The 24,685-nt window shown below is 37.1% G+C and overlaps 3 protein-coding genes across 4 annotated transcripts; all 3 read left to right on the plus strand.

The window, feature by feature from the left end:
- The first annotated feature begins 860 nt into the window (after positions 1 to 860).
- On the plus strand, positions 861 to 6,589 carry LOC132162533 (Eukaryotic aspartyl protease family protein). Of its 2 annotated transcripts, none has more exons than XM_059572768.2 (10): positions 861 to 1,273; positions 1,853 to 1,982; positions 2,091 to 2,341; positions 2,683 to 2,910; positions 3,356 to 3,518; positions 4,222 to 4,295; positions 4,415 to 4,511; positions 4,626 to 4,689; positions 5,788 to 5,859; positions 5,967 to 6,589. In XM_059572768.2, exons 1-10 carry the CDS (start codon positions 1,029 to 1,031, stop codon positions 6,110 to 6,112), a joined length of 1,470 nt encoding a protein of 489 aa, XP_059428751.2. In that variant the 5' UTR covers positions 861 to 1,028; the 3' UTR covers positions 6,113 to 6,589. The 2 variants fall into 2 exon arrangements, with proteins under 2 accessions (XP_059428751.2, XP_059428753.2); XM_059572770.2 differs by having other exon boundaries at positions 861 to 1,264.
- Positions 6,590 to 8,448: 1,859 nt separating this feature from the next.
- On the plus strand, positions 8,449 to 14,241 carry PAB7 (poly(A) binding protein 7). Its single transcript, XM_059571895.2, has 10 exons — positions 8,449 to 8,791; positions 10,337 to 10,455; positions 10,556 to 10,749; positions 10,938 to 11,197; positions 11,293 to 11,399; positions 11,492 to 11,681; positions 12,133 to 12,428; positions 12,635 to 12,769; positions 13,338 to 13,532; positions 13,783 to 14,241. The coding sequence occupies exons 1-10, from the start codon at positions 8,605 to 8,607 to the stop codon at positions 13,978 to 13,980; spliced, it is 1,881 nt and encodes a 626-aa protein (XP_059427878.2). The 5' UTR covers positions 8,449 to 8,604; the 3' UTR covers positions 13,981 to 14,241.
- A 2,045-nt stretch (positions 14,242 to 16,286) lies between these two features.
- LOC132162047 (cactus-binding carboxy-terminal, cactin) lies at positions 16,287 to 23,590 on the plus strand. The gene is made up of 13 exons (XM_059572294.2): positions 16,287 to 16,693; positions 16,787 to 16,878; positions 17,435 to 17,534; positions 19,251 to 19,322; positions 19,405 to 19,467; positions 19,602 to 19,742; positions 20,183 to 20,278; positions 21,679 to 21,963; positions 22,050 to 22,191; positions 22,272 to 22,411; positions 22,612 to 22,788; positions 22,930 to 23,196; positions 23,289 to 23,590. Exons 1-13 carry the CDS (start codon positions 16,349 to 16,351, stop codon positions 23,406 to 23,408), a joined length of 2,040 nt encoding a protein of 679 aa, XP_059428277.2. The 5' UTR covers positions 16,287 to 16,348; the 3' UTR covers positions 23,409 to 23,590.
- The last annotated feature ends 1,095 nt before the right edge of the window (positions 23,591 to 24,685 follow it).

Genomic DNA, 24,685 nt, shown 5'->3' on the forward strand with positions numbered 1-24,685 from the left:
AATTAGTACTAATTAACGTTTTGAATTCCAACAACGCACCAAATAACATCAAAAGTATTGACTTCAAAAGATTAATGTTTTTTTACTTGGAGAACTAATTGATTGTTGCGGGTAAAACAAATTAACAAGCATACATTTGAAGAAACAATTTATACCGCGTCATCAAAGTTTTGATAAGTGGTGATTTAATAATTAGGCATTAAAATACTAACTTAAATAATGAAGTTTAATTTTTATTAACTTATACAGATAAATTTATCTATTATTTGACTTACGTGGTCTCCCATCGTTGTCGTTGTCGTCGTCGGTCAAGAAAGGCGTGCTTAGTACACAGTAAATGTACCTTACATTAAGAAGACCCAAGACCATAATATATAGTTAAAAAATAAAGAAAAAAGGACAAGACGTAATAGTCTTGCTATATATATGCGTGTTTTTTTCTATATTATCATGAAATGACAATTTTCATGGCCCACGACCAATTTAACTGGTATTTTTTTTGTTCTCAATTAATTCGAGTTTTTGACCCTCATTTTTCTCTACTTGTGAACATAAAAAATAAAAATAAATAAAAAATATTGGGTGAAATTGAAACAAACTTCTAGAGACAAGTAAAGTTTCTTTTCAATGTTCATAAAAGAAGAGAGAGAGGATTTGAACTAGTAATATCTATTTTATAAAGCATAGTCTCACACCAATTGAACAACCCTTTAAAAACTAATCAAGTAAAGTTGACTTAATTAGTAGTAATAATAATTAGCCAAATATATTGGATTAGAAGGACTTCCGTGAATTTGAAGCCGCCCCCCCCCCCCCCCATATACTTACTATAATAATAATATAATCCGAATTTTGCCATTTCTGTTAATCAGAGTTCAGCAAGCAACGCTTCTCTCTCCGTGTACACTGCGTGTGTGTGTCACTGTCTCCCTCCCAAAATTCCCAATGCACAGAAGCAAGCAGTAGCACAAGCACAAGCATTGATCTCTCGCACCTCCTCAAACGCGCGTACAGACAAACCCACCGAAATGCGGGGCTTAGTCCCACTGCTCGCGGCCTGCGCCGCCGTGCTCGTCTCAGTGGTCAACTGCGTACTTCCGCCCACCCTTCTCCCTCTGGAGAGGGCCTTTCCTTTGACTCGCAGGGTCGAGCTCGACCGCCTCAGAGCACGGGACCGAGCCAGGCACGCCCGATTCTTGCGAGGCGCGGTCAGCGGCGTTGTCGACTTCTCCGTCCAAGGCTCCTCCGATCCCTACTTCGTCGGGTACGATTGGTAAATTTACCATTCATTCGTGGGTTTTAATTTGCTGTGCTGCTTAGCGTGCTTGCATTGATGGGTTTGTTTCGAATTGGTAAAGTTTTTGGGTCTCTGTTAATCATTGCTGTTCTTCTTTTTCGCGTAAGTATTTACTATTCACTGTATGTATTTCGTCTTGGGTATTGTAATGCTCCTTTTGGCTCTTGAGAAAATGGAAAGGAGAAAAAATGAAAAGGAATAAGAAAATTAAAGAAAGAATGAGTCTTGCGGGTCTTCTTGCTGTTGATTCTTGAAAATGAGTACATGTTCTCGTACCTTGCAACCAAACTGACACTGATTGATTGAGAATTTGATGGGGTTTGGAGTACTTTTTTACCTGATATTGATTGGCTTATGATGCTGACTAGGCATGGATCTTTGGTGTTTTGCCTTTGATATTCGTCTTCGTTTTGGTCCCCTTCAGTTTAAGGATTTTGTTCTGTTTCATGCTCTTTTCATGATTGACTGATGGGTCTCTGGAAATATATTCCCCCCCTCCTTTGGATACGCATTGATGGTTATCTTGGAAATAACTGGGTCCTTGATTTCATGTAGGCTTTATTTCACAAAAGTTAAATTGGGCTCTCCTCCAAGAGAATTCAATGTACAGATTGATACTGGAAGTGACATCTTGTGGGTTACCTGTAATTCCTGCAGTGATTGCCCCCAATCTAGTGGACTTGGAGTAAGATTCTGTATCTTGAGCTTGTTCTTGTCATTATCCTTCATTCTTTGAAGTTTTTTTGAATAAAGAGTTGAATTTCATCCTTATTCCACTTTCATGTTTTTGCAGGTTCAGCTCAATTTTTTCGATGCTGCCAGTTCATCAACTGCTGCGGTGGTCCCCTGCTCAGATCCAATGTGCACTTCTGCATTGCAAACTGCGGCAACTCAATGCTCTCCTCAGAGTAATCAGTGTAGTTACTCGTTTCAATATGGAGATGGAAGTGGAACATCAGGTTATTATGTCTCAGATGCGCTGTATTTTGACATGGTTCTTGGGCAGTCTTTGATTGCTAACTCTTCAGCGCCCATTGTTTTTGGGTAAGCTACCAGGTCTTATGCAAAAATGATTGTGTGTGTGTATTGGAGAAGTCCAATAAGAAAAACGTTGACAAGATATTTTTTATGAGGTAGAACTTATATTGCTACAGTAGGTATCATAAAAATTGTCTGTCTTTAGCTACAGCAATGAACTTTTATCTAATACTGGCAATTGAGGACCCAATGTCACACAGTCATTTCAATTATGTAAATAAACATACGTTCACCTTTCTACCTATCAATTTTCTTGATATTGTGATGGTTGCTATTAGTTTCACATTCCATCCATTTTGGTTTTGTCGGTCAAAGCTTACAGACTACGATGGCGGTGTTGGATACAGGTGTAGCACCTATCAATCTGGGGACTTGACTAAGACAGATAAAGCAGTCGATGGGATATTTGGTTTTGGACAAGGTGATCTTTCTGTTATTTCACAATTGTCATCTCGAGCCATCACTCCCAAAGTGTTCTCCCATTGCTTGAAAGGAGGTGGCAATGGTGGGGGTATATTGGTTCTTGGTGAGATTTTGGAGCCAGGCATTGTCTACAGTCCACTTGTCCCATCACAGTATGTCCTCTTTCCCAGGAAATTTCATTTTGTTGCCAGTGCTTTTAACTCTGACATTTGGGTTATATTCAAATGAAGTGGGAAGTATTGAAACCTATCTATTTAGGTTATTAGTTACTTCTTTTTGGCCAGTTGTATCTATTTTTCATTCACTCAGACACGTTTTCTTCTCTTTTGGTCACGATAGTGCAGCCAGATTGCATATCCATCTCCTCTTACAGCTTAAGGATCATTGAGATATATTTAGCATATTAGAGTCTGAAACAGAAGTCATACTTTTCTTCATTGTAAATTGTTCTGCTGCTTGAGCTCCTTTTATTGCTTGGGTCGAGTATTTGTTAGGCACATACATATTCTTGCCGTCAGATAATTTAATAAGTTTTAATTGAAAGCCTCAAATGCTAATTTTTCCCTATGTTTGATGATTTCTTCTTGGAAATTTCAGACCTCATTATAATTTATATCTGCAAAGCATTGCTGTCAATGGGCAACTGTTGCCAATTGATCCTGCAGCATTTGCAACATCAAACAACCGAGGAACCATTGTGGATTCTGGGACAACTTTGGCATACCTTGTGGACGAAGCTTATGATCCCTTTGTTAGTTCTGTAAGTTTGCTTATTTGTTTGTGTTTTTTTTTTTCGAAATTGTTTGAAAGTGAGTATAGCTATACTGACCGGATGGGCTAATAAAATTGAAGCATAAGTGGTGTCCTGTTTCCAAATAATGCCCTGTTAATAGCATAATAATTTAAGTTATTATGAGCAGTGATGCAAATGACTCGGGATAAAGGGAAGGGGTTTTCCTATTGTACTTAATGAACTAGAGCTTTCATAAGAACTTTATCTGATGCTATTAAAAATAAATAAAAAATTAAAGAAAATTAAAAAAAAAAAAAAAAAAAAAAAAAAAAAAATCCATTTCAAGGTCTCTATAATAGCCTATAGTGGTAACACTTCCATTCTCATTTGCCTAATTTAATATACTATGAATGGGGAAATGCTACTTATTAAGGCATGGAATAAACTTAGTTCCTTTTGTAACTTCTCCAATCCCCCCCCCCCCCCCCCCCCCAATCTGCTTTTTTTTGGCATTTGCCCCTTCCTTTCCCTTTAGCAGCTGTCAAAATTAGTATTAACTTTGGCTGGATATTTTTTCTATGAAAAACATCACTAGTTTTACTATATGGATTCATTTTGAGACACGGTCTAAAAGCTGCTTTGCCTTGTAGGAGGTTTTTTTAAAAAAAAAAAAAAAAAAAAAAATTAATTTCATTGTGTTCTATAAATGGACTTCTTATTGAATGTGCAGATAACTGCAATTGTTCAACAATCTGTGACTCCCACCATTTCAAATGGAAACCAGTGTTATCTAGTCTCCACCAGGTTTTTTCCCATCATTTATGTTTCAATGTTTAACTATGTCTTTTAAAAAGGTTCTCTAGTCTTGCAATCTTTTTATTTTCTTTAGATTAAAATGAGATCCGTGTTTGTTTTGTATTCAGTGTAAACGAGATATTTCCTCCAGTTAGTTTAAACTTTGCGGGCAGTGCATCCATGGTGTTAAAACCAGAAGAGTACCTTGTACATATTGGTTTCTCTGTAAGTTATTCCACTTCCCCTTTGCTAAAATCTTACTTTGTTCAATTTATTTAATCAAACATGGTTCTAGTTAAACTGTGCCATTACTTTTAATGGGTTGCTTTGTTGCTATAGGGTGGTGCAGCAATGTGGTGCATTGGTTTTCAGAGAGTTCAGGAAGGGGTAACAATTTTAGGAGGTTAGACTCTGAACTTAGTAAGAAAGCAAGTTGCTTTGACTCCCATTTATTTCAACATTGCATCTGTAGTAGTGAGTGTGACAGTTATTACTTTGGAACACACTGCCATTTAAGGCCTCTCTGGTGGCATTTCCAAAGACCTTTTACATTCTTGAAAACACTAACACAGGAAACGCAATTGGTAGCATTTCCAACACTACTTTTTACTGAAAGACTTCCTAAAAATAGCTGTTTTTCTGGAAATTTGAAAATCACATTTTAAAAGCAACCTGAAACTAGTGATTGTCCATCCTTTGTGAATTCATTTCTGAGATCAGTTTTTACAAATTGGTTTTTGAGTCAAGAGCCAAATGGGCCCTTTAGCAATGCAAGTTTCACATTTCACAACATAGCATGATATGATCGATTACTTATGAGGTTGCAACAATTGCACTTACCAATTTGGAGCAGGATTTATTGTCCCTTAGTGCTATGTTTTGCCTATCCGGTGTGCTTCTTCTTTTTTCTTCTTCTTTTTTTTTGGTGTTTACAGTAGTTTTATGCCTACTTCTGATACACGCACACGCGCCTTAGATATAATGAACCACTGTAGCATGAAAAGATGTTGGATGTCATTTGAATTTTCAAATGTATTAGGCTTGTCAATCAGATTGTAGTTATGTCAGTGCTATGCTTTTGTTTCCTTAGTTATTGCATGCTACAATGCTTTGGCAATAATTGTTCCACTGGCTTTTTTACAACCTGTTCCAAAAAGTTACCACCTTTGCCTCAAAATTCTTCTTTTTGGTTGGGAGGTGGTGGGTCATGATGTACTTTAGCAATATCAATGGTAATGTGTGGTAGCAGAGCCATATTATCTTGTTCTAAATGTAAGGTATCACAAGCAGTTGATGGGCTATGCAATGGCATTCTGAGTACTTAGCAATTCTTTCTTAAAATTATACAATTTGATTGAGGTGTTAGCTAATTGTAAATTGTGTTTTTCCATAATATTAATATTGCATCAAAGCTAACAAATCAAGCATCCAATTGTCACCAACTTCACTCTACTATCATAACAGTTGGTTCAACAATCTTGTTGGTTTCTTCATTTGACAGATCTTGTTCTAAAAGATAAGATCATTGTGTATGACCTAGCTCGTCAACGGATTGGATGGGCCAACTATGATTGTAAGTTCATTTGATTATGAACCCTCATTTACTTTTTCCTCACATTTCTTACCAGAAATAACTTGAACTGAGTATCTCTGTCATGCACATAATCTTTTACGTTTCAGGTTCCTTGTCTGTAAATGTCTCTGTAACGTCTGGTAAGGAGTTTCTAAATGAAGGACAGCTGAGTGTGAGCAGCTCATCAAGAGAGTTTCTCTTTGAACTGCTACCTATGGGCATTATGGGTCTCCTATTGCACCTGTTAGCATAAAGCAGTTCCAATTTTTGTAATTTAACTCTTTTAAGGTTTCAGTTTTCATTCTTTGTTCAAAGGGTATTCTGCTGGCCGATTCTTATTTACAGCGATCGGCGAGGCGTTGTGCTATTATATGGATTGGGAAGGATAGCTGCTTCTGTAACTATATATGTTTGTTCTAGGTCTGGTTGCCAGTACATTGGGCGTGTTCAATTCTTCTGACTGGAAATTCGGCTCTCCCAAGGATCCTCCATTCTTTGCAATTGCAAGAATTGTAAATCATCCTTTTACTAGTTTTGTTCAGTGGTTGTACCATTTAATTTATCATTGGAAATATAAGAAAATTGAGTGTAGCTACAACTTATGACTTAATGAGGATAGCAAAGCTTCATGTTCTCCAATTAGCAGGTCGTTTCTTTGTTTGATACTAGCTATAAAGAATGTTTGGTACACTCTATTTGGGCTGTAAAATTCTATTCTAGTTTTTTGCTGTTTCTGCCTATACATATTTATATATTTATATTTTTTTTTTATTGAGAGTGACATGTGTTATCATTTTATTAATACTGATGTGACACACTAACAGAATTCGTCAAGTGTTTTGATTGAATTTGATTGCATGGATTTAATTGTTATTTTAGCTTATCTCAGGAATCTCTTAGTTATTTTGTATACTTGGAATGTGTTATTTGTAATGTAGGTCAATTGCATGGACTGATTTTGCATTACTTAAAACATGTTAACATTACTTACTTTTATATAAACTTTATAATTAATAATAAATAATCAAATTATCTTTAATTTTATCTTATTAGAGAAAAAAAAAACAAGCAAAAAAAAAAAGGAAATATAGGTGGAGGAAATAGAGGAGAGAAACAGAAGGGTTTGTTTCCGTGGAACAGGGAGACCCTTCAAAGTCCTGCCCAAGAATCCCTGTGAAAAGAAGTTGTTGTAGGAAGCGTTTTGAAGCAGTCTTTAAGGCCACGGGTCCCACTTGATTACCCGCTTCTCTCTCGCACGTGTGAGTTATCTCTTTACTGATAAATTCAATGTCGAGTTAAATGGTTATAATCAATGAGTTTATATTCAACGTCATAGACCATTGAGCACCTTAAGTTCCCGGATCATGATTCAATATCCTATTAAAAGGTGACATGTGATCCTAGTAACCAAAAATAACTCTCTCAAAATGCTTTATCATCACTTTTGTAGAGACTATGAAAATAGAGTAATTCTTGAAGGTCTATTTGTGTTTTACTTGTATTCTACTAAGAATGATGTGGCTATTAAAATCATCATTTGATCAAAATTTAATAATGATCAATCATAAGCTCAATAGTAATTTTAATAGTCATATTATTCTTAGTATGACATAAGTAAGCCACCTAAAATTACTCGATAAAAATATACTCAAATTCTCAACTATAACATGCTATAGAAATGCTAAGAGCTTGTTTGGAATTGCGTTTGACAAATAAAGCTTTTAGGCAAAAGCTTCATTTTTAAGCTTTTGTCAAAAGTGTTTTTTGGCAATTTTTAGGTTTTTCGAACCCTTAAAAGCGCATTTAATTTTTTTACCAAATGCGTACTTTTTGTTTTCAAACTGATTTTTTGAGTGTTAAAAGCATTTTTAGGCACCTCAAACGCAATTCCAAACAAGCCCTAAGTATTATAAAATTTTGTTCCAAAAATTAGTTCTTAAATGATATGTCACCATTCCATGAGTTGATGACACATTTTTCAAAATAATAAATATCATGAGATAGTGACGAGTAATGCTACAAGTCTCTCTTGTGTCCCTCCAAGAATGATGTGATTATTAAAATTACCATTGGGCTTGTGATTGATCAATAATGGATTTTGATCAAATGGTGATTTTAATAACCACATCATTATTGGAGGGACTCAAGAGAGATAAAAGGACTTGTAAAATTACTCGATAGTGGCACATGATTTGGGAAAAAAAGAATTGGGATGTGTAGCACTTCTCTATTTTTAATATATGGCATTTTTAAGGCGTTTTGATACTTAAAAATGACCAAAATTACATAATTTAAGAATCTACTGTTTTGATTTATATATATATATATATATACTATTTCTTTGAAATTGTAGATATCATAATCCTTAATTTTCTTTAAATTTGAATTTGGTCAACAGCACAATTATCGCCAAGTAGTTATATCTCATATTAAACTCTTGCAACCCCCGCTTAGAAGGTAACTCCATTAACAACTTCGGAAGGTGCCTCTCACGCGCTATCTATCCGCGTGAAACTCGCTCCGCACTTAACGCATCCTTATAGTGAACGGCTTAACCTCCTTTGCTTCCATGCAAAATCCTCACACACCTCCCTCTCTCTCTCTCTCTCTCTGGTATCACACTCTGACTCTCTCTCTCTCTATCTGACTCTTTCGCACTCACTCACTCTCTCTTACACATACTAATCACTCGCAAAACCGGTAGCGTTTGGGTGGTGATCGGAGGGTAACGAACGAAAGGAAACAATGGCGGTGTCTCAGACGGTGACGGCGTCGCTCTACGTGGGTGACCTCCACCCGGACATGACGGACGGCCAGCTCTACGACGCATTCTCCCAGTTTAAGAGCCTCGCGTCCGTGCGCGTCTGCAGGGACACGTCCTCGGGGAGGTCGCTCGGCTACGGCTACGTCAACTTCCTCTCTACCGATGACGGTATATATGAGGATTGGAATTGATACGCACAATGCTTGTTGTCTTTGTATGGTTTAGGTTTTTTTTTTTAAAAAAAAAAAAAGAAAAATCTTTTTTTGTTTCTTTTTGTGGGTGTGTTTGGTTCCTACGAATGTGCGGGAAAAGAAAGGGAATTTGAAGGCCTTAGAGAGGATAATTGAGAAACTCGTTTTTCTCTTTATTTGTGTTTGGTTCGGTTCGATCCTACAATTCGATTCTGAAAGTTCGTATTATTTTGTGTTGCAAGAAACTGATTTGCAGGGAAATAAATATCCAATTATATAAAAATCGGAACTCACACGCACAATGCTTGGTTACTGCTGTTTGATTTAGTTTTTTGATCTTTTTTGGTTTCTTTTTGTGGGTGTGTTTGGTTCCTGGGAATGTGCGGGAAAAGAAAGAGAATTTGAAGCCATCAGATTAGAGGATTACTGAGAAACTCGTTTTCTTTTCTTGGTTGTGTTTGGTTTGATGCTATAATTCGATTCTGAAAGTTTGTATTATTTTGTGTTACAAGAAACTGCTTTGCAGGGAAATAAGTATCCAATTTGTACGAAAATCAAAATTTACACACAAAATGCTTGTTTTTTGATGTTTGGTTTCTGGTAATGTGTGGGAAAAGAAAGGGAATTTGTGGTTCTGTTTGGTTCGATGGTATCATTCGATTTTGCAAGTTGGTATTATTTTGTGTTGCAGGAAACTGCTTTGCAGTGAAATAAATATCAAATTATATGTTTTTTTTTTTTTTTGCAATGATTATAGATATTCGTTTTCTTTTTTACGGCTTGTTTGATTCCTGGGAATGTGCGGGGAAAGAAAGGGAATTGGGGACGCTTTAGTGAGTATAACTGGGAAACCCGTTTATCCTTTGGTTGTGTTTGGTTCCATGGTATTATTCGATTTTGAAAGTTTGTTTGAGAAAATGCTGTCCTTTATTTTGTGTTATAAAGAACTAATTTGCAATGAAATAAATATAGATTTTTTTTTTCAATGGTTTATATCAATTAGAAAAAATTCTCTACTATGTTTGCCTGCTTTGGAATTTAGGAAAGAAACGGAAGACAAGTTTTCTTATTGTTAGATTTTAGTTAATTGACTTTTTGACAATTATTAGGTTTACAGAGGTGATAGTACAATTATAAAGATTCAGAACCATCTAGCATCTTTTACTGTCTCGTTGGCTTTTGAGAAGGTGGAAAAGTTGGATACAATTAATCATTAAATCCCATCTTTGAAAAGTATACAAATTCAAGATTTTGTAGTCTTGCTTCATTTAATTGGTCTCTTGAATATATCTTCTTCACTGAGCTTTTTGGTTGCCTTGCTGAAAGGTTTTAGAATAGAAACAAAATTTATGTTTTGGATATTATAGTGGGGTTGTTAAAAAATTGTGATGGGTTGATTGGTGAAGTGGGAGAAAGTCTCATTGTTATGTTAGGTTTTCATTTGTTGTTATATTATGTACTTGGTTTAAACATCTGATTAAATTCCACTTTCTTTGGTTTTCGCCTCTTTTGATTCGAGTAGCTATTCATGCTATTGAGGTAAAGAATCACACTACCCTGAATGGCAAGTTGATAAGGGTGATGTGGTCGCTTCGTGATCCTGATGCAAGAAGAAGTGGTAAAGGGAATGTGTTTGTTAAGGTATTTATATGTTTTTAACATGAAATGGTTGAGATAGACTATAATCATTCTTTTTTGTTTATTTGGATTCTTACTGAAAGGGATTTTGATTTTGTGGCAGAACTTGAATGAATCAATCGATAATCTGGGGCTTCAAGATATGTTTCAGAAATTTGGAAATATTTTGTCTTGCAAAGTTGCTATGTCAGAGGATGGGAAGAGTAGAGGGTATGGCTTTGTTCAATTTGAGGGTGAGGAATCTGCAAATGATGCAATTGAGAAGCTAAATGGATCCACTTTTGGAGACAGGCAGATGTATGTGCGGCAGTTTCTTGTTACTTACTATGTTGAAAGATGTGATTATCCATATGTGCATTAATGTGTTTGTGTGTGCATGTGCATGTGTGTGTAAGCATATAACTTATTGTGTTTTTTTTATTTGTTCTTGCCCACTCTTTGGTCTTATGGATATTTACTATTTCATAATGATATGCATGGCTCAGATATGTTGGGAAGTTTGTCAAAAGGAGCGAAAGGATTTTGCCCAGCCCAGATGCTAAATTTACAAATTTGTATGTGAAGAATTTGGATCCAGATGTCACTGAAGAGGTTCTGCAGGAAAAGTTCTCCAAGTTCGGAAAAATTGCTAGCTTGGTTATCAGAAAGGAAGACAATGGGATGTCAAGAGGTTTTGGCTTTGTAGACTTTGATAACCCAAATGATGCAAGACAGGCAATGGAAGCGATGAATGGATCACAACTTGGTAGGTTGTTTGTTCCTTAATAACTTTTGGTTGCCAACAGGTGATGCTTGCCTGATTTTAAACATTCAATTCATTCTATGGTTTGTATCGAGTAGGCTCAGAAGTTCTATATGTAGCAAGGGCACAGAAGAAAGCAGAGCGTGAGCAAATTTTACGTCATCAATTTGAGGAGAAACGTAAAGAGCAGATCCTAAGGTTCAAGGTAGTTTTATACCCATTCCTTTCCCTAAATATTTCTGCTTGCTTTTTCTTGTCTATTCAATTTATCTTTATATGTCTCTGTTTATTTTTTAGGGTTCAAATGTCTATGTGAAGAACATTGATGATAATGTCACGGAGGAGGAGCTTCGAGAACACTTCAGTCAGTGTGGCACAATTACTTCTGTGAAGCTTATGCAAGATAACAAGGGAATATGTAAGGGGTTTGGATTTGTCTGCTTTTGCACCCCTGAGGAGGCCAATAAAGCTGTGATCACTTTTCATGGTTAGTTGATAACTTAATAAGCTTATATGTGGTTCGAAGAAGCTAAGGAACTTTAATGTGGTAACAACTGTCAGTTTCAGCATGGTTTTTTTGAATGATGACCCCTAAGAAACCAGCACACAAATATTTGCTAATGTTATTTCACCATCAACCGAGGCTCTTCCATGTTATAGTAGCTACTCAAATTGGTTGAAGTGTTCTTTTATCATATACACATAATTCAAAATATCGGTAGAGGATGTTGGTGGAACTTTGGTGAGGCGAGGGTTAACCCCAAGAGGTTGGCCCAAGTGGTGAAGGCCTTGGACTTTGGTAGCATAACCATCATGTTTAAGGTTCAAATCCCCTTAAGTGCAAACAATGCTTGCTCATGGTGGCATGCAAGGTCCTGTTATGTGTTAATGTTTCATTCTTCGGGCAGCTGATTATGTTGTCCTTTGGTATCTCACAGGATACATGTTTCATGGGAAGCCACTGTATGTGACTATTGCTCAAAGGAAAGAGGATAGACAAGCACAATTGCAGCTTCAGTATGCACAACGCATGGCAGGACTAGCAGGGCATTCAACTACTATTATCCCCGGTGGATATCCTCCTTACTACTACACGACTCCATCTGGTGTTGTTTCCCAAGTGCCTCCTCGGCCAACCATGATGTATCAGCATCTGGGATTGAGGCCAGGATGGGGGGCTAATGGCTTTGCACCTCCTGCCAGACCAGGCTTTCAACCATCTCCAGTTCCAGTCGTAAGTATTATCTGCTTAACAACTTACAAAGCTTTCTCCCATTGTATATTTTATGGCATTTTACCTGATGTCATATTTTAAATTGGAGACATCTTGGAGGTTAAAAAGGATGTGAGAAAAAAAGGATATATAATTACTTATATGTAATTGTAATTATTTTCCACACATGCTTGGCTTGCTTATGTTCATCTATTTTTCTTTTGCAGATTCCTAATACCCAAAGGCAAAATAGGCAAAACAGGGGCAGGATGAACGGGCATATGCTTCCACAGGGTGGTGTACACTCTTTTTCATATATGCCACAATCAGTGACTTCTTCAAAAGAGCTAACCAATCAACAGGTTTTTTTTTTTCTTCACTTAGTTATTTCTCTCCAGTCCTATTCATATGCTGAAGATGTATGCTTACCATGTTTTCTATATGATGACCATGCACTTACCCTACCATATGCAACTCTCAACTTTTACTTTAGGTTTTGTTGTCTAACTCCCATAGGCATCTCAATATTACTGAGAAATTGACTTCTTGGAGCACACTTTCTCAAGATGTGCTAGTGGGAGAAGGATCCTCGCCATTTCAACTATTCTGTGCTAGTGATGGTCTGTCCATGCATTATTGAAGTCACTAGTTTAGATTGACTGAGAAATGGGAGGCTTTGTGCAAGGCAGTTTGTGGGTCTAACGTACCAGAAGACTTTTTAAAGGAGAGAGAATGAATTTTTTGTAAGGAGTATGGTACTCTAAGGAAAGGAGCGGAGATTAGCATTTTACACTATTTTCTTCCCATTCATCTTGGAGCCATATATTCACCCATCATCGAACTACCCAATTTCCTTTTTATATTAGTGGTTTCTGTTCACTATGACTCGTGCCATATATGTTCTGATCTTTGTAAGCATGCACTGTGCAGCGGGCTAAATATGTGCCAAACGGCCGTCAACATGAGATGAACAAAGGATCTGGAGTCTCATCTACTGCTTTTATGTCTGTTGGATCCGGGCCACAGGCGTCAGAGATGCTGAGTAGCACGCTTGCTGCTTCTTCCCCTGAGCATCAGAAGCAGATACTCGGCGAGCGTCTGTACCCTCTTGTCCTGAAACACAAGGTATGGCAAGTACATTATGGACACCTTTTAAGCATATCTGAAGAAAATATTTTGAGTCCTTTTCCTTGGTAAAATATGAGCATTTATCATTGATTTAAGTCTGCAGAAGGGGGCAGGTACTGCAAATTTCCTCAGTTTTCTTTCGAAAAACAAAGTGAACAGGCCCTTAGAAATTTAATTTCTAATTGTTTTTATCATTAGTACCATCATTATCGTTATCGCTTCGATATTTTTTGGTGTGTGTGTGCAGCCTGACCTTGCTGCAAAGATTACGGGGATGCTTTTGGAGATGGATAACTCGGAATTGTTGCTTTTGTTGGAGTCACCAGAGTCTCTGGTGGCCAAAGTGGAAGAAGCTGTGGAAGTTCTCAAGTACTCCAAGACCAAAGCATCTGGTCAAGAAACCCTTCATTCCAGTTACCTATCTGCTGAGGTTGCAGTCAATTGATAAAGGCCATTGCTCTGGAAATGATACTTTTTGGGAAGGTTAGAGGAGATGGTGTGGCTCAAGCTCGTGTAGAGCAAAATTTTTGATGCTTAACAGCGGTGGAGCTTCTATGTCTCTGGCCTGCGGAAATTCTTAGTTTTCTGTTTTCCCGGACTACTTGTTTCTATTTTTGATGATCATTCATGTTTCCTTACGATAGAGAGAAACTCTCACATTGTAGTAGCAGCACTTTTTAGTAATGGGTAAGAAGAGGCTTTTTGAACCAAATGCTTTTGCTGTTTTTTCTTAAATTCCCTGTGTGTTGAAAAGTTTGCACCGAATTGATAGCCATTAAAATGCTCTTGTTATGTGGTTTGATGAGGGAGAGTGCATGTGTTCGAGTCAGGCGTGGGAACGGAACTCATGCTCGTTAATTCATGTTCATTGGCGTTCTTTAATTATGGTTCTTCTGTTTGTTAGTGTTTTGGGTGTTTTTTTTTTTGGTGGGGGGGGGTGGTTTAAAATTGTATTCTGACCAGTAAAAATTATTTTTATGTTTTTAGAAATATTTTTGTGTTTGATTTGTTTATGAATATTTTTGTTTTAGAAAGAAAAAAATAATATACAAAAAGAGATAATTTCAACAAACTATTGTTCGAGCATCCGCAGGTTATGCATATTCTAAATTTCTAATAGCTAACTAACGTACTAATACTATTACTATATATTTTAGCTAATCGTTTTTAAAATATACCTTACATTTGGTTATCTATTATTTTTCTATATTATTTAAATATATGTATATATTTTTTCTAAGAATCTTTTTTTTTTTTCGAGTCATATTTTTTAAACTCATTTTTCAACCGTTGTATTTTTCGAACGGTCATATGATATAGAGTTTCTACAACACATTCTCTTTACCATCTTCCTCTTCTTCTTTTTTTCCAAGAGATAGCTCAATCGGCTGTGGACCACGCCTAATGAAGCGGAGGTCACTAGTTCGAATCCCCCCTCCCCCTTCCCTTGTGTGGACATGTCAAAAATAAAAAATAAAAATACAAGAGAGAGGAGATGGTGAGGAGAATGAAAAAGAGGCTCCATATGATATGTATGCTTTGTTCATATGACCAGCAAGAGGTGCAACAGTTAAATAGAACTCTCAGTAAGAATAAAACTCATATAAGAGCGCATGCAAAACTTGGTCACTTTTCATTTTCTTTGAAAAAATGTTAGGAGTTAATAAATTTTTCATATATGGCTTATATTGATTGTAGGATAATATGAGTAAAATATGATAAATTTATTGACTTATAGTATTTCTCTTTTCTTTGGGTGATTTACATTAATATGAACTGATTTTGCTGCTGTCACTTAAAAATAGAAGAAAAACTACTTTAATGTTGTCATTTCTTATATGTTTGATGATTGATGGACAATTTCTGACATGTTCGAGACATGATATAAAAGTTGTCAATTTTTTATGGTAACTTAATACAAAATTAATTAATTATGATTAAAGAGTTTGAGGGATTGATTAAATAAGTTCAGTTATTATTATTATTTTTTTTTGGGTGGTGTCTCGGTAGGCTATAAACTAAAAGGCGAAACGGCTCTTAGATATTTTAATGATCTTTTCTTTTGATAAAAAAGTAGACATGTCATGTCCAACGTTGTGACTTGTGATAATAATGAACATTAATCATGCATATAGAGGAGCTGTTCCATATAATTGAAGGCCAAGAAGGAAGCAAATCTTAAAAAGGGACTTGTTTTTTGTTATTAGATAAAAAAACAAAACGACGCCGGAGAGCAGCGAGTTCGACTAACACTAAACGAGAAAAAGGACAAAACCTTGAAAATAAGATTGAGGCAGAGAGGATCGATGGGAAAAAGGGAAATGAATAGATGAAGAAAGAGGAAAACACAGAAAAAACCACAATAAAACACACACATTTATGCTTTGGTGAACCCACATGAAGCGTGATACTGTTCACCAAGAATAAATATGCATTTTGCTAGTGGGACCTTCCGGTACCGGAAAGACCCTGTTGGCCAGAGCGCTGGCCGGCGTGCCTTTCTTTTCGTGTTCGGCTTCAGAGTATGTGAAATTGTTTGTTGGGGCCTGGGGGGGGGGGTGGGATTGGGGCGTCGGTCGAGAGTTGTTCGAGAAGGGAAGGCCAAGTCGAATGCATGGGTGACGTGGACTATTAAACCGATGGCGTGCTGATTTGGCAAGATATATATACACGCGGCTTAATGTGACTGGACAAACTGGAAGGACCAATTTTATTACTCGTTCAGAACCTCACCGCAGTGAACAATTTGGGATTTAACAGTACTAATCGATTTCAAGGAACCAGACTCTGAAACGTTTCGCCGCAAAAAACAAATGGGTTCTCGTGGGCGAAGTAGTAAGAGCGACAAGGACAAAACGTCGTCGTCCTCAAAGAGACGCGGAAGCAGGCGATCCGATGACTCGGAGTCCGAGTCCGAGTCCGACGACTCGTACAGCCGAGACGTGTCGCCGGAGGCACGGGGCTCCGGAAAGCGCAAGGAACGAAGCAGCAGCAGACGCCGGAGCCGCCGGAGCTCTTCGCGCAATCGGGATTCGGACGACGGCGATTCCTACGACAGCGACGATGACCGTGACCGAAGCAAGCGGAAGAAGAGGTCCTCGAGGAACGTCACGGAAGAAGAAATCAACGAGTACATGTCTAAGAAGGCGAAGAAGAAGGTTTCGATTTTCGCTTTCGTTTCTCTTTCTGTTTTTGTTGTATTATATTTTGTTGATTTCGAGGGTTAAAGTTTTCCTGGTTTGATTGTATAGGCAATGCGAGTTGCGAAGAAGCTGAAAGAGCAGACGGTTTCTGGCTATTCGAATGATTCGAATCCCTTTGGCGATTCCAATCTCAATGAGAAGTAAGTTTCTTTCTTTTTTTCTTTTTATTTGTTGCTTGAAGTTGTTTAAATTTGGACCATTTAACTAGAAATTAATGAATTTTTGGTTTTGGGGTTTTCGATGCTTTTGATTCTAATTGTTTCAACAGTTTTCTGTTATAGTGGATAGTTATGCTTAACAATAATCTTTAACTCTTAAGCATAGGTGTGTGTATGTGTGTCTGGAAGCATTTTTCTGTCTAAGTTCAGTATTTTTATCAAGCTTATTAGCTGAAGAATGATATTTGTTGTGTAATTATTCTGTGGTAGAAGTAGGCCATATTTGTAAATTACTGTCTTCTGTTAGTTAACTTCAGCAAGTTATGGTTAGGAGGATAAAATTGCTACTTTATTTTTCTTTTCTTGTGCTGGGTTGAAAGTGCATCTCATATACATGCCATGGGTAAAGCTATTGCTCATATTGTATGTGCATGCCTTATGTTTAAAACTAGTTGATGATGGCTTGACTCGTTTATGGGTTAGTGCATTTCATTTTCTTGTAATGCATTTATCCGACTTGATAATCTCTGATCTGCAGATTTGTATGGGGTAAGAAGATTGAGCGTGATGTTTCCCAAGGTGTGCCGCTTGACGAGTTTTCAGCTAAAGCTGAGAAAAAGAGACAGAGAGAACGGATGGTATGAGTTTTACTCCAAGATTACTTCTTTTCATGTCAGTTACATTCCTTGTCATTTTGCATTTTCAAGCCTATGTAGTCTTTGCTAAGGCTTTCATGGTGTTGACTAGCTACTTCTATCTAGTTAAAAATGTCTCATGTGATTGGTGGAAATTATTTTAGTGATATTAAGTAGAAGATAGAATGCAGAAGCCAACTGAACCTCATGTAGGTAGAGAGAGAGAGAGTAATGAATGTTGAACAACTTTTGGGATTTTACTGGGGGTTGAGGGCAGCATAGACTCTATAGAGGACACCCCTCGGAAGGTGAAGGGTAGAAGGGAGCTTCTGAATTTGGAATGATCCATTAACTATGATGCGAAGGGAGCCTCATCTAGGTGTGGAAAGGGAAAGACTCATGCTTGTTAGCGTTTGAGGGTTTTGGGCTTTGATGCCTTGTGGGTGTTGGGCTGGCGCGTGTTTTGGGTTGGTTGGGTAGTGGGCGCTCTTCCTGTTTTTTGGGTTTTAGGCTTGTGAGAGCCCCTGTGTATGTACCTAGGGGTGCCATACGCTTTTTCAATAAAGTTTTACATTACTTATCAAAAAGAAATTTTGGGATTTTGTTTTTTATTACTATATCGGAATGGGCATATTCGGATTCATAATGAAGTTATATTTTGCAATTATTGCTGAGAGGCGAGGGGGAAGACTCATGATTGTGAATAAATCACATAGTGGGGACCTTAGGGCATAGGTGGTAAAGGAATGGATTGGGGTTTTGCTACACCTTAGGTTCAAAAACTATGCCAATCAAAAAGCATAACACATTGTTGATTTTGAAATGGTTGCAATTCCTGCAAGCTATGATATTTATGGTAAATAGTTCCCTCCATTTGGAGCATGGTTTCATGCTGGAGTTTGGATATTTATCGTGCGAAACTTGTTGTGGATATCATGAGAATTATTAACAAAGTCTTCAAAAATATATTCACATTGTGTTAAGTGTAAATCTATCTATTCACTAAGCCTGTCAGTGGATGAGATATGTATCTGAATTTGTGCTGAACCCAATTCATAAAACTGGCTTGGATAATTCTAAATAAAGGTTTAAGTATTAACAGAGTACATGTTGATATATTGGTTCAATGTCTCAATCTTGGGATTTGGCATTAAGATTTATTTCTGAAATTTCTTAGCAAGTTAAGTTGGGATTTAGGATTGAGTATCAGGTCAAGCCTGTTGAATATTTAAAGTCGGCTTTGTAAGAGAAAGCAAACTTTTGAGGGTCAATTTAGTCTCTTAAGTCATTTTAAGTCATAGTCTCATCCTGATAATCAATTAAGGGATCCAAAATTTAACTTCTGATGTAGTTAGTTCTTCAGTTTCATGAAATGAATTACGTAAATGGCTTTTTAAGGCTCAATTACTGTTGCCAACAGGCCAAGTTCATAGTGTGATCTTTATCTTTTACCTGCCCTCATTTGTGTTCATGAAGTTTCTCCTGTTCTCATAGTAGTAGTTGTTGTAGAGCAGTTGTAGTAAGTACTACTACCACCCTGCTCATTTGTTACTTGAAAATGAATGAATTAAGATGCTTCCTCTATGTTTATTCAACTTTTTTTGTATTCCATATTTGTTGAGATAGGTACATTGGTGCTGCAATGATTTTATGTTTCCACAGGTACTCATTCTTTGCAGTTTAGGACTATTATTATATTTACTTGAATTCTTACTGCAGGCAGAGATTGAAAAGGTGAAAAAGAGAAGGGAGGAAAGGGCTATTGAAAAGGCACAACATGAGGAAGAAATGGTAAATTGGATTCCATTTATTTCAAGAGTTTTCTTCTCAAACCTGTTGGCATAGAGAATTAGAGTTTCTGTTGTTTCTGCAGGCAATGTTAGCCAGAGAACGTGCCCGGGCTGAGTTTCAGGACTGGGAGAAGAAAGAAGAAGAGGTACAGTGCTGAGCTGTCATCCATAGCCTTTACCTTGTCCTTTGTTTGCTGATTGAGCTTTCAGTTTTGTTGTTTTGTTCTGTTCATTTCTCTTCCATTGGCAATATAATGAGTGAGCATGTTTCACTCTTCAGTTTCATTTTGATCAAAGCAAAGTGAGGTCAGAGATTAGACTGCGTGAAGGGCGTACCAAGCCTATTGATGTTCTTTACAAGCAGCTCAATGGCTCTGAAGATTTTGATATAGAAATAAATGAACCGTACATGGTCTTCAAGGTAACTTCCTTTTATGCCTTGAGGTTCTAGCTTGTTTTCAAATTTTGTCTCCCCTTCCCCCTTCCCCCTTCTCTTTTAAATTTTCCTTTCATTTTCTGCGCAACTTCTTAGCTATGAGCTTTTTCATGCTTCTGTCGTGGGAAAGAGTGAGATAACCATAGATAATAGATATTTCCTTTTAGTGTGCTTTAGATCTATATGCATCATTTTTCTTTTCCTTCTTCCTACTCTCTCTGTCTAGCTCTCTTTTGGGATTGTTGGGTGGAATTGTTATCCAGAGGTGAACTTTTTTCTTTTTTCTTTTTTTCTGTTCATTTTTTGCATCTTCTCCTTCATTAGTTACAAGTAATGAGTCTCTATTGGTGATTATAACCTTGATTTTTTTTTTTCTTTTAAATTTTAACAATTGGCGATGGCATTTGACATATACCATGGTGTAGGGCTTGACTGTAAAAGAAATGGAAGAGCTTCGTGATGACATCAAAATGCATTTGGACTTGGACAGGGCAACACCAACACATGTAGAGTACTGGGAGGTATCATTCTGCTGCTGCATTTACCATACCTGTTTAGTGGTTATCAGGCCTTGAGAGTGTTAGTAATAACTTGTCATATATATCTTTTGCGTCTTTTCCTCGATTATATTTTCATTGTTATTGTTCCAGATGTGAAGTCAAGCCCATCCTGAGAAGTTAAAAGCTGTGTTTATGTGGCTGTGTGTGTGTGTGTATATATATATATATTGCATATTTTAGTGTTGCCTGTTCTCTCTCTCTCTCTCTCTCCCCCCCCCCCCCCCCTCCTCTTTTTCTTTGATAATTAGCCTGTTTTCTTTTTGTTGACGCTTCTGCTATAAGTATTTCAGTTATTTGAAGACATGTCCATGCTTAAAGTTGTGTTTTAGTTGAGTCTCGAGTTGTCTCCTGTCACTGGATGATGACAGAAGGACTATGATAGTCACAGAACGCAGGGCCTTGAGACTTGGAGATCATAGAATTCTCTATTGCTCCATTTGTTAGGTTGATAATTATCAAAAAGCTTGTTACTTCTATGAAGGAGTATTCTACTTGTCGGCTTATGTATCCCCTCTGTGATTAGTTTTGATGGCTTCCTTGTTCACTTTTCCCTTTTTAGTTAGGTGTTTTCTTTCGTATACCTCTAGTGTACTAAGGGGTGCCCTACGCTTTTAATAAGATTGTATTATTACTTATCAAAAAAAAAGTAGTATTCTACTTGTATTTGGCGTGATAGTTGATTTGACACTGTTGAGTTTAGACTTATGAGTTATAAAGTTAGTGCAATAAATAAAGTTACAATTTCTTTTCCATTTAGGTGTGAAAACTGAGAACATTGTATTCCGTAGCTTGACAATACATGATAATTGTTAGTTATGATGGGAATAGGAAAATGTAACAGAAAATTGGGGTGAATCTCTCTCATGCATTCATTCCATTCATTCAAATATATAGGACAACACAACTCATGAATTGACAGCTAAAGGGACACCTCACCTTCAAGCCTAGAACCTTCTGGTCCCTTCTAACAATAATTAAAACTTAAGTTGTTGATTCAGGACAAAACATATTTAAAACTGTAGTGCCAGTAGAATAAATTGGTGTGTTACACTATGTTTGGTAAGAGGGAGGGAAATGGGAAAGATGGGAAAGGGAACGGGGAGGGAAGTGAGAGTTTTGTGTAGCTCATGTTGTTTAGCATTGAAGTTCAGATAACTTTTCGTTAATTTTTTAAATCTGTTGCTCACACTCGTAATCACTTTTAACCCATTAATGGTGTGTGTGTGTGAGAGAGAGAGAAAGAGGGAGAGATTCATTGAACAGTTGAAATGCTTGTTCATTTCATCTTTAACCGACTTATGTAAGGATTTGCAATTCTGGTTGGTCAACTGGACAATCTCTTGATATGTGCAATTGAACAGGCCCTTTTGGTGGTCTGTGACTGGGAGCTAACTGAAGCTCAGAAAAAGGACGCACTGGATCGCGCTAGGGTGCGTGGGGAAGAACCGCCTGCTGAGTTGCTTGCTGAAGAAAGGGGTCTGCATTCCAGTATTGAAGCAGATGTCAAGAATCTCTTGCAAGGAAAAACTTATACCGAATTAGAGGCATTGCAGTCCCAGATTGAGTCACAGATGCGTTCTGGCACAGCGAAGGTAGTTGAGTACTGGGAGGCTGTTCTTAAACGCCTCCATATATACAAGGCCAAGGTATTTATCATTAGATCTTCTTCCATGTTTTTGTATCTCGTCACCTCTTATGAGTTTGACTTACTGGTTGTTTGTTTCAAATACAGGCTTGTTTGAAGGAAATTCACACTAAAATGTTGATGAAGCATCTGCAACGCCTTGAGCAACCTTTGGAGAGTGAAAATATATTGGAGTCTGATCATGATTTAAAACTGAAAGAGGATGACAGTGAGCATGATGATGTTAATGGTGTGTATTTTTTGTCATTTTTCTATATATACACATAATGTTGCTCCAAGGATGGTGTGCTCATTATTTTTTCTGCATAGATGCTCAAACATTCTCTCCAGAACCCATAAAGGAAGAGACTTATGAGGATGAGCAAGAGGCTGGTTCATTTTCACCAGAACTGTTGCACGGTGATGAAAATGAAGAAGCAGTTGACCCTGAAGAGGACAGGGCTATGCTGGTAAGTTTACTTACGCAATGCAATGGCTATTTTATTGTGAGCTTGTGACCCAAAATCAGCTCCAACTAATTGCTAGTGAGCATTTAAGCAGATATTTTGACCTTTAGAGTAGAACGTCTACTGAACAATTTACTTATAGGGAGCATGTAACCAGATATCTTCTTTGATGTAACCATAAGAATGTTATTGTAATTTCACAGGAAATGAAACGTATGGCTGTTGTGAAAGAACAGCAAAGACGGATTCAAGAAGCCTTGGCATCAAAGCCAGCTCCATCAGAAGATAATTTAGAGCTGAAGGCCATGAAAGCGATGGGATCCATGGATGAAGGGGATGCAATATTTGGCTCTGGTGCTGAAGTGAACCTGGACTCTCAGGTGGCTTTGTTTGGCCATTCTCCTCATCTTTTACCTTTATATTCTAATACTTTGAAGAAAATGATATCGCATTTGGCAGCATTCCCTGTACTTTTTTTTTCTGAATTATTATTATTTTCTTTTCTTTTGACATGGATGCAGGTGTATTGGTGGCATGACAAGTACCGACCAAGGAAGCCGAAATATTTCAACCGCGTCCACACAGGATATGAGTGGAATAAATACAATCAGACTCACTATGATCACGACAACCCGCCTCCAAAGATTGTGCAAGGTTATAAATTTAATATCTTCTATCCAGACCTTGTTGACAAGATAAAGGCTCCACATTACACTCTTGAGAAGGATGGGAGCAACGGTGAGACATGCATTATAAGGTTCCATGCAGGGCCACCTTATGAGGACATCGTGAGTTTTCTTGATCTGGTGGTTTGACCTTTTTTCCTTTTTTAATCAAAGGTTTTCATAGGATTAACTTCAGTGCATTGATTGTATCACAGGCTTTTCGGATTGTAAACAAGGAATGGGAATATTCTCATAAAAAGGGCTTTAAGTGCACATTTGAACGTGGTATATTGCACGTGTATTTCAACTTCAAACGCTACCGTTATCGTCGGTGACATGCGGCTAGTTTTGCGACTTTTTTCCTCTGGAAGCTTTGAATTGCCTATGGCAAGGCCGGTCAAGATATCTCAAATGTATTTAAAGTTAATACAAAACCAATTTTGTGTTGCAAGTATGATTTCATGTTAGTTTTACAGAAACCTTTCCATCAGTATATGTTTCATTTACTTTTGGTGTATTTCAAGGAAGCATGAATGTTCTTCAAAATAGAAATATGATCTCCTATCCGGCCAATTCATTAGTTTTGACCTTATGAATAGGAGCATGAGATTAGGACTCGTCATGCTTAGGTAAAAATGCCATATGTCAATAATTTTGAAATATCTCTATACGGAAAGGGGGGCTGGACCTTTCTAGAAAACTTTTTACTCGGGTGAAATTTTTTTTGCCTATAGGCTTTATGTTGTTGGAGATAATCTTTAATAACGTTGTTTCAATGTTCTACTCTTTCTCGACCACTTTTACCTGGACACCCATAATTGCAAATTCCTACACTTAGAGCATGAAAACCATGATGATTACAATAAACACCACTAGAAGTAATCACATTGCTTTTGACTAATTGCATTATTCAAAGTGACTCTCATCTTTATTCGCCTGCCCCTCAAACCCCTCGATTGGCCACTTTGAAAGAATTACAAGGTATAGTTTCTTCAATGTAATATCCTTAAACAAATATATCACAAAGTATTCTTTTTATCATTTTTATTGGGCATATCATTTTTCAACATTCTTGTCAAAATCATATTTCTTCAGAATTTATAATTTTTTGCTCTCTCACCAATCCTCTGTTAAATATGCTGACAAGCTCAGAACAGAACGTATGGATTCTACTCCAAAAAGGATTTCATATAAAACAATAGCATATGCACACGGCCAGAACTACAAAGGTCAGCAATCAATAAAATTGTACCATATTAATTAGAAAAAAAAAAAAAAAATTGTACCATATTAAAGATGCATAGTCCTATGCATAATTGCTTTGCATAATATGGTCTTTGAACATGCTTGAAACGTGTGTTGTGTGTTCCGGACATTAAGAAAAACTTATTTTATGTTGCTTGAACAAGCTCCGATCGAACTCGCTAGCACGAAAGCTATTGTGCCAAGGAACAAGGAACAAGTAACATATTGAGCTTTATAAAGTCATTGCACGTTAGCTGTGTAGTAGTTTGATTGTGCAAAACGTTTGTTATGCTTAATTTATCTAATTTGTTCTGTATTTGGTTTAATTTTGCTCTTTTTTCTTCACTAAATTGTCCAAGGCCTACGA

The sequence above is a fragment of the Corylus avellana genome, chromosome 10 (genome assembly GCF_965113065.1).
Source record: "Corylus avellana chromosome 10, dhCorAvel1.hap1.2, whole genome shotgun sequence".
Lineage (NCBI taxonomy): Eukaryota > Viridiplantae > Streptophyta > Magnoliopsida > Fagales > Betulaceae > Corylus > Corylus avellana.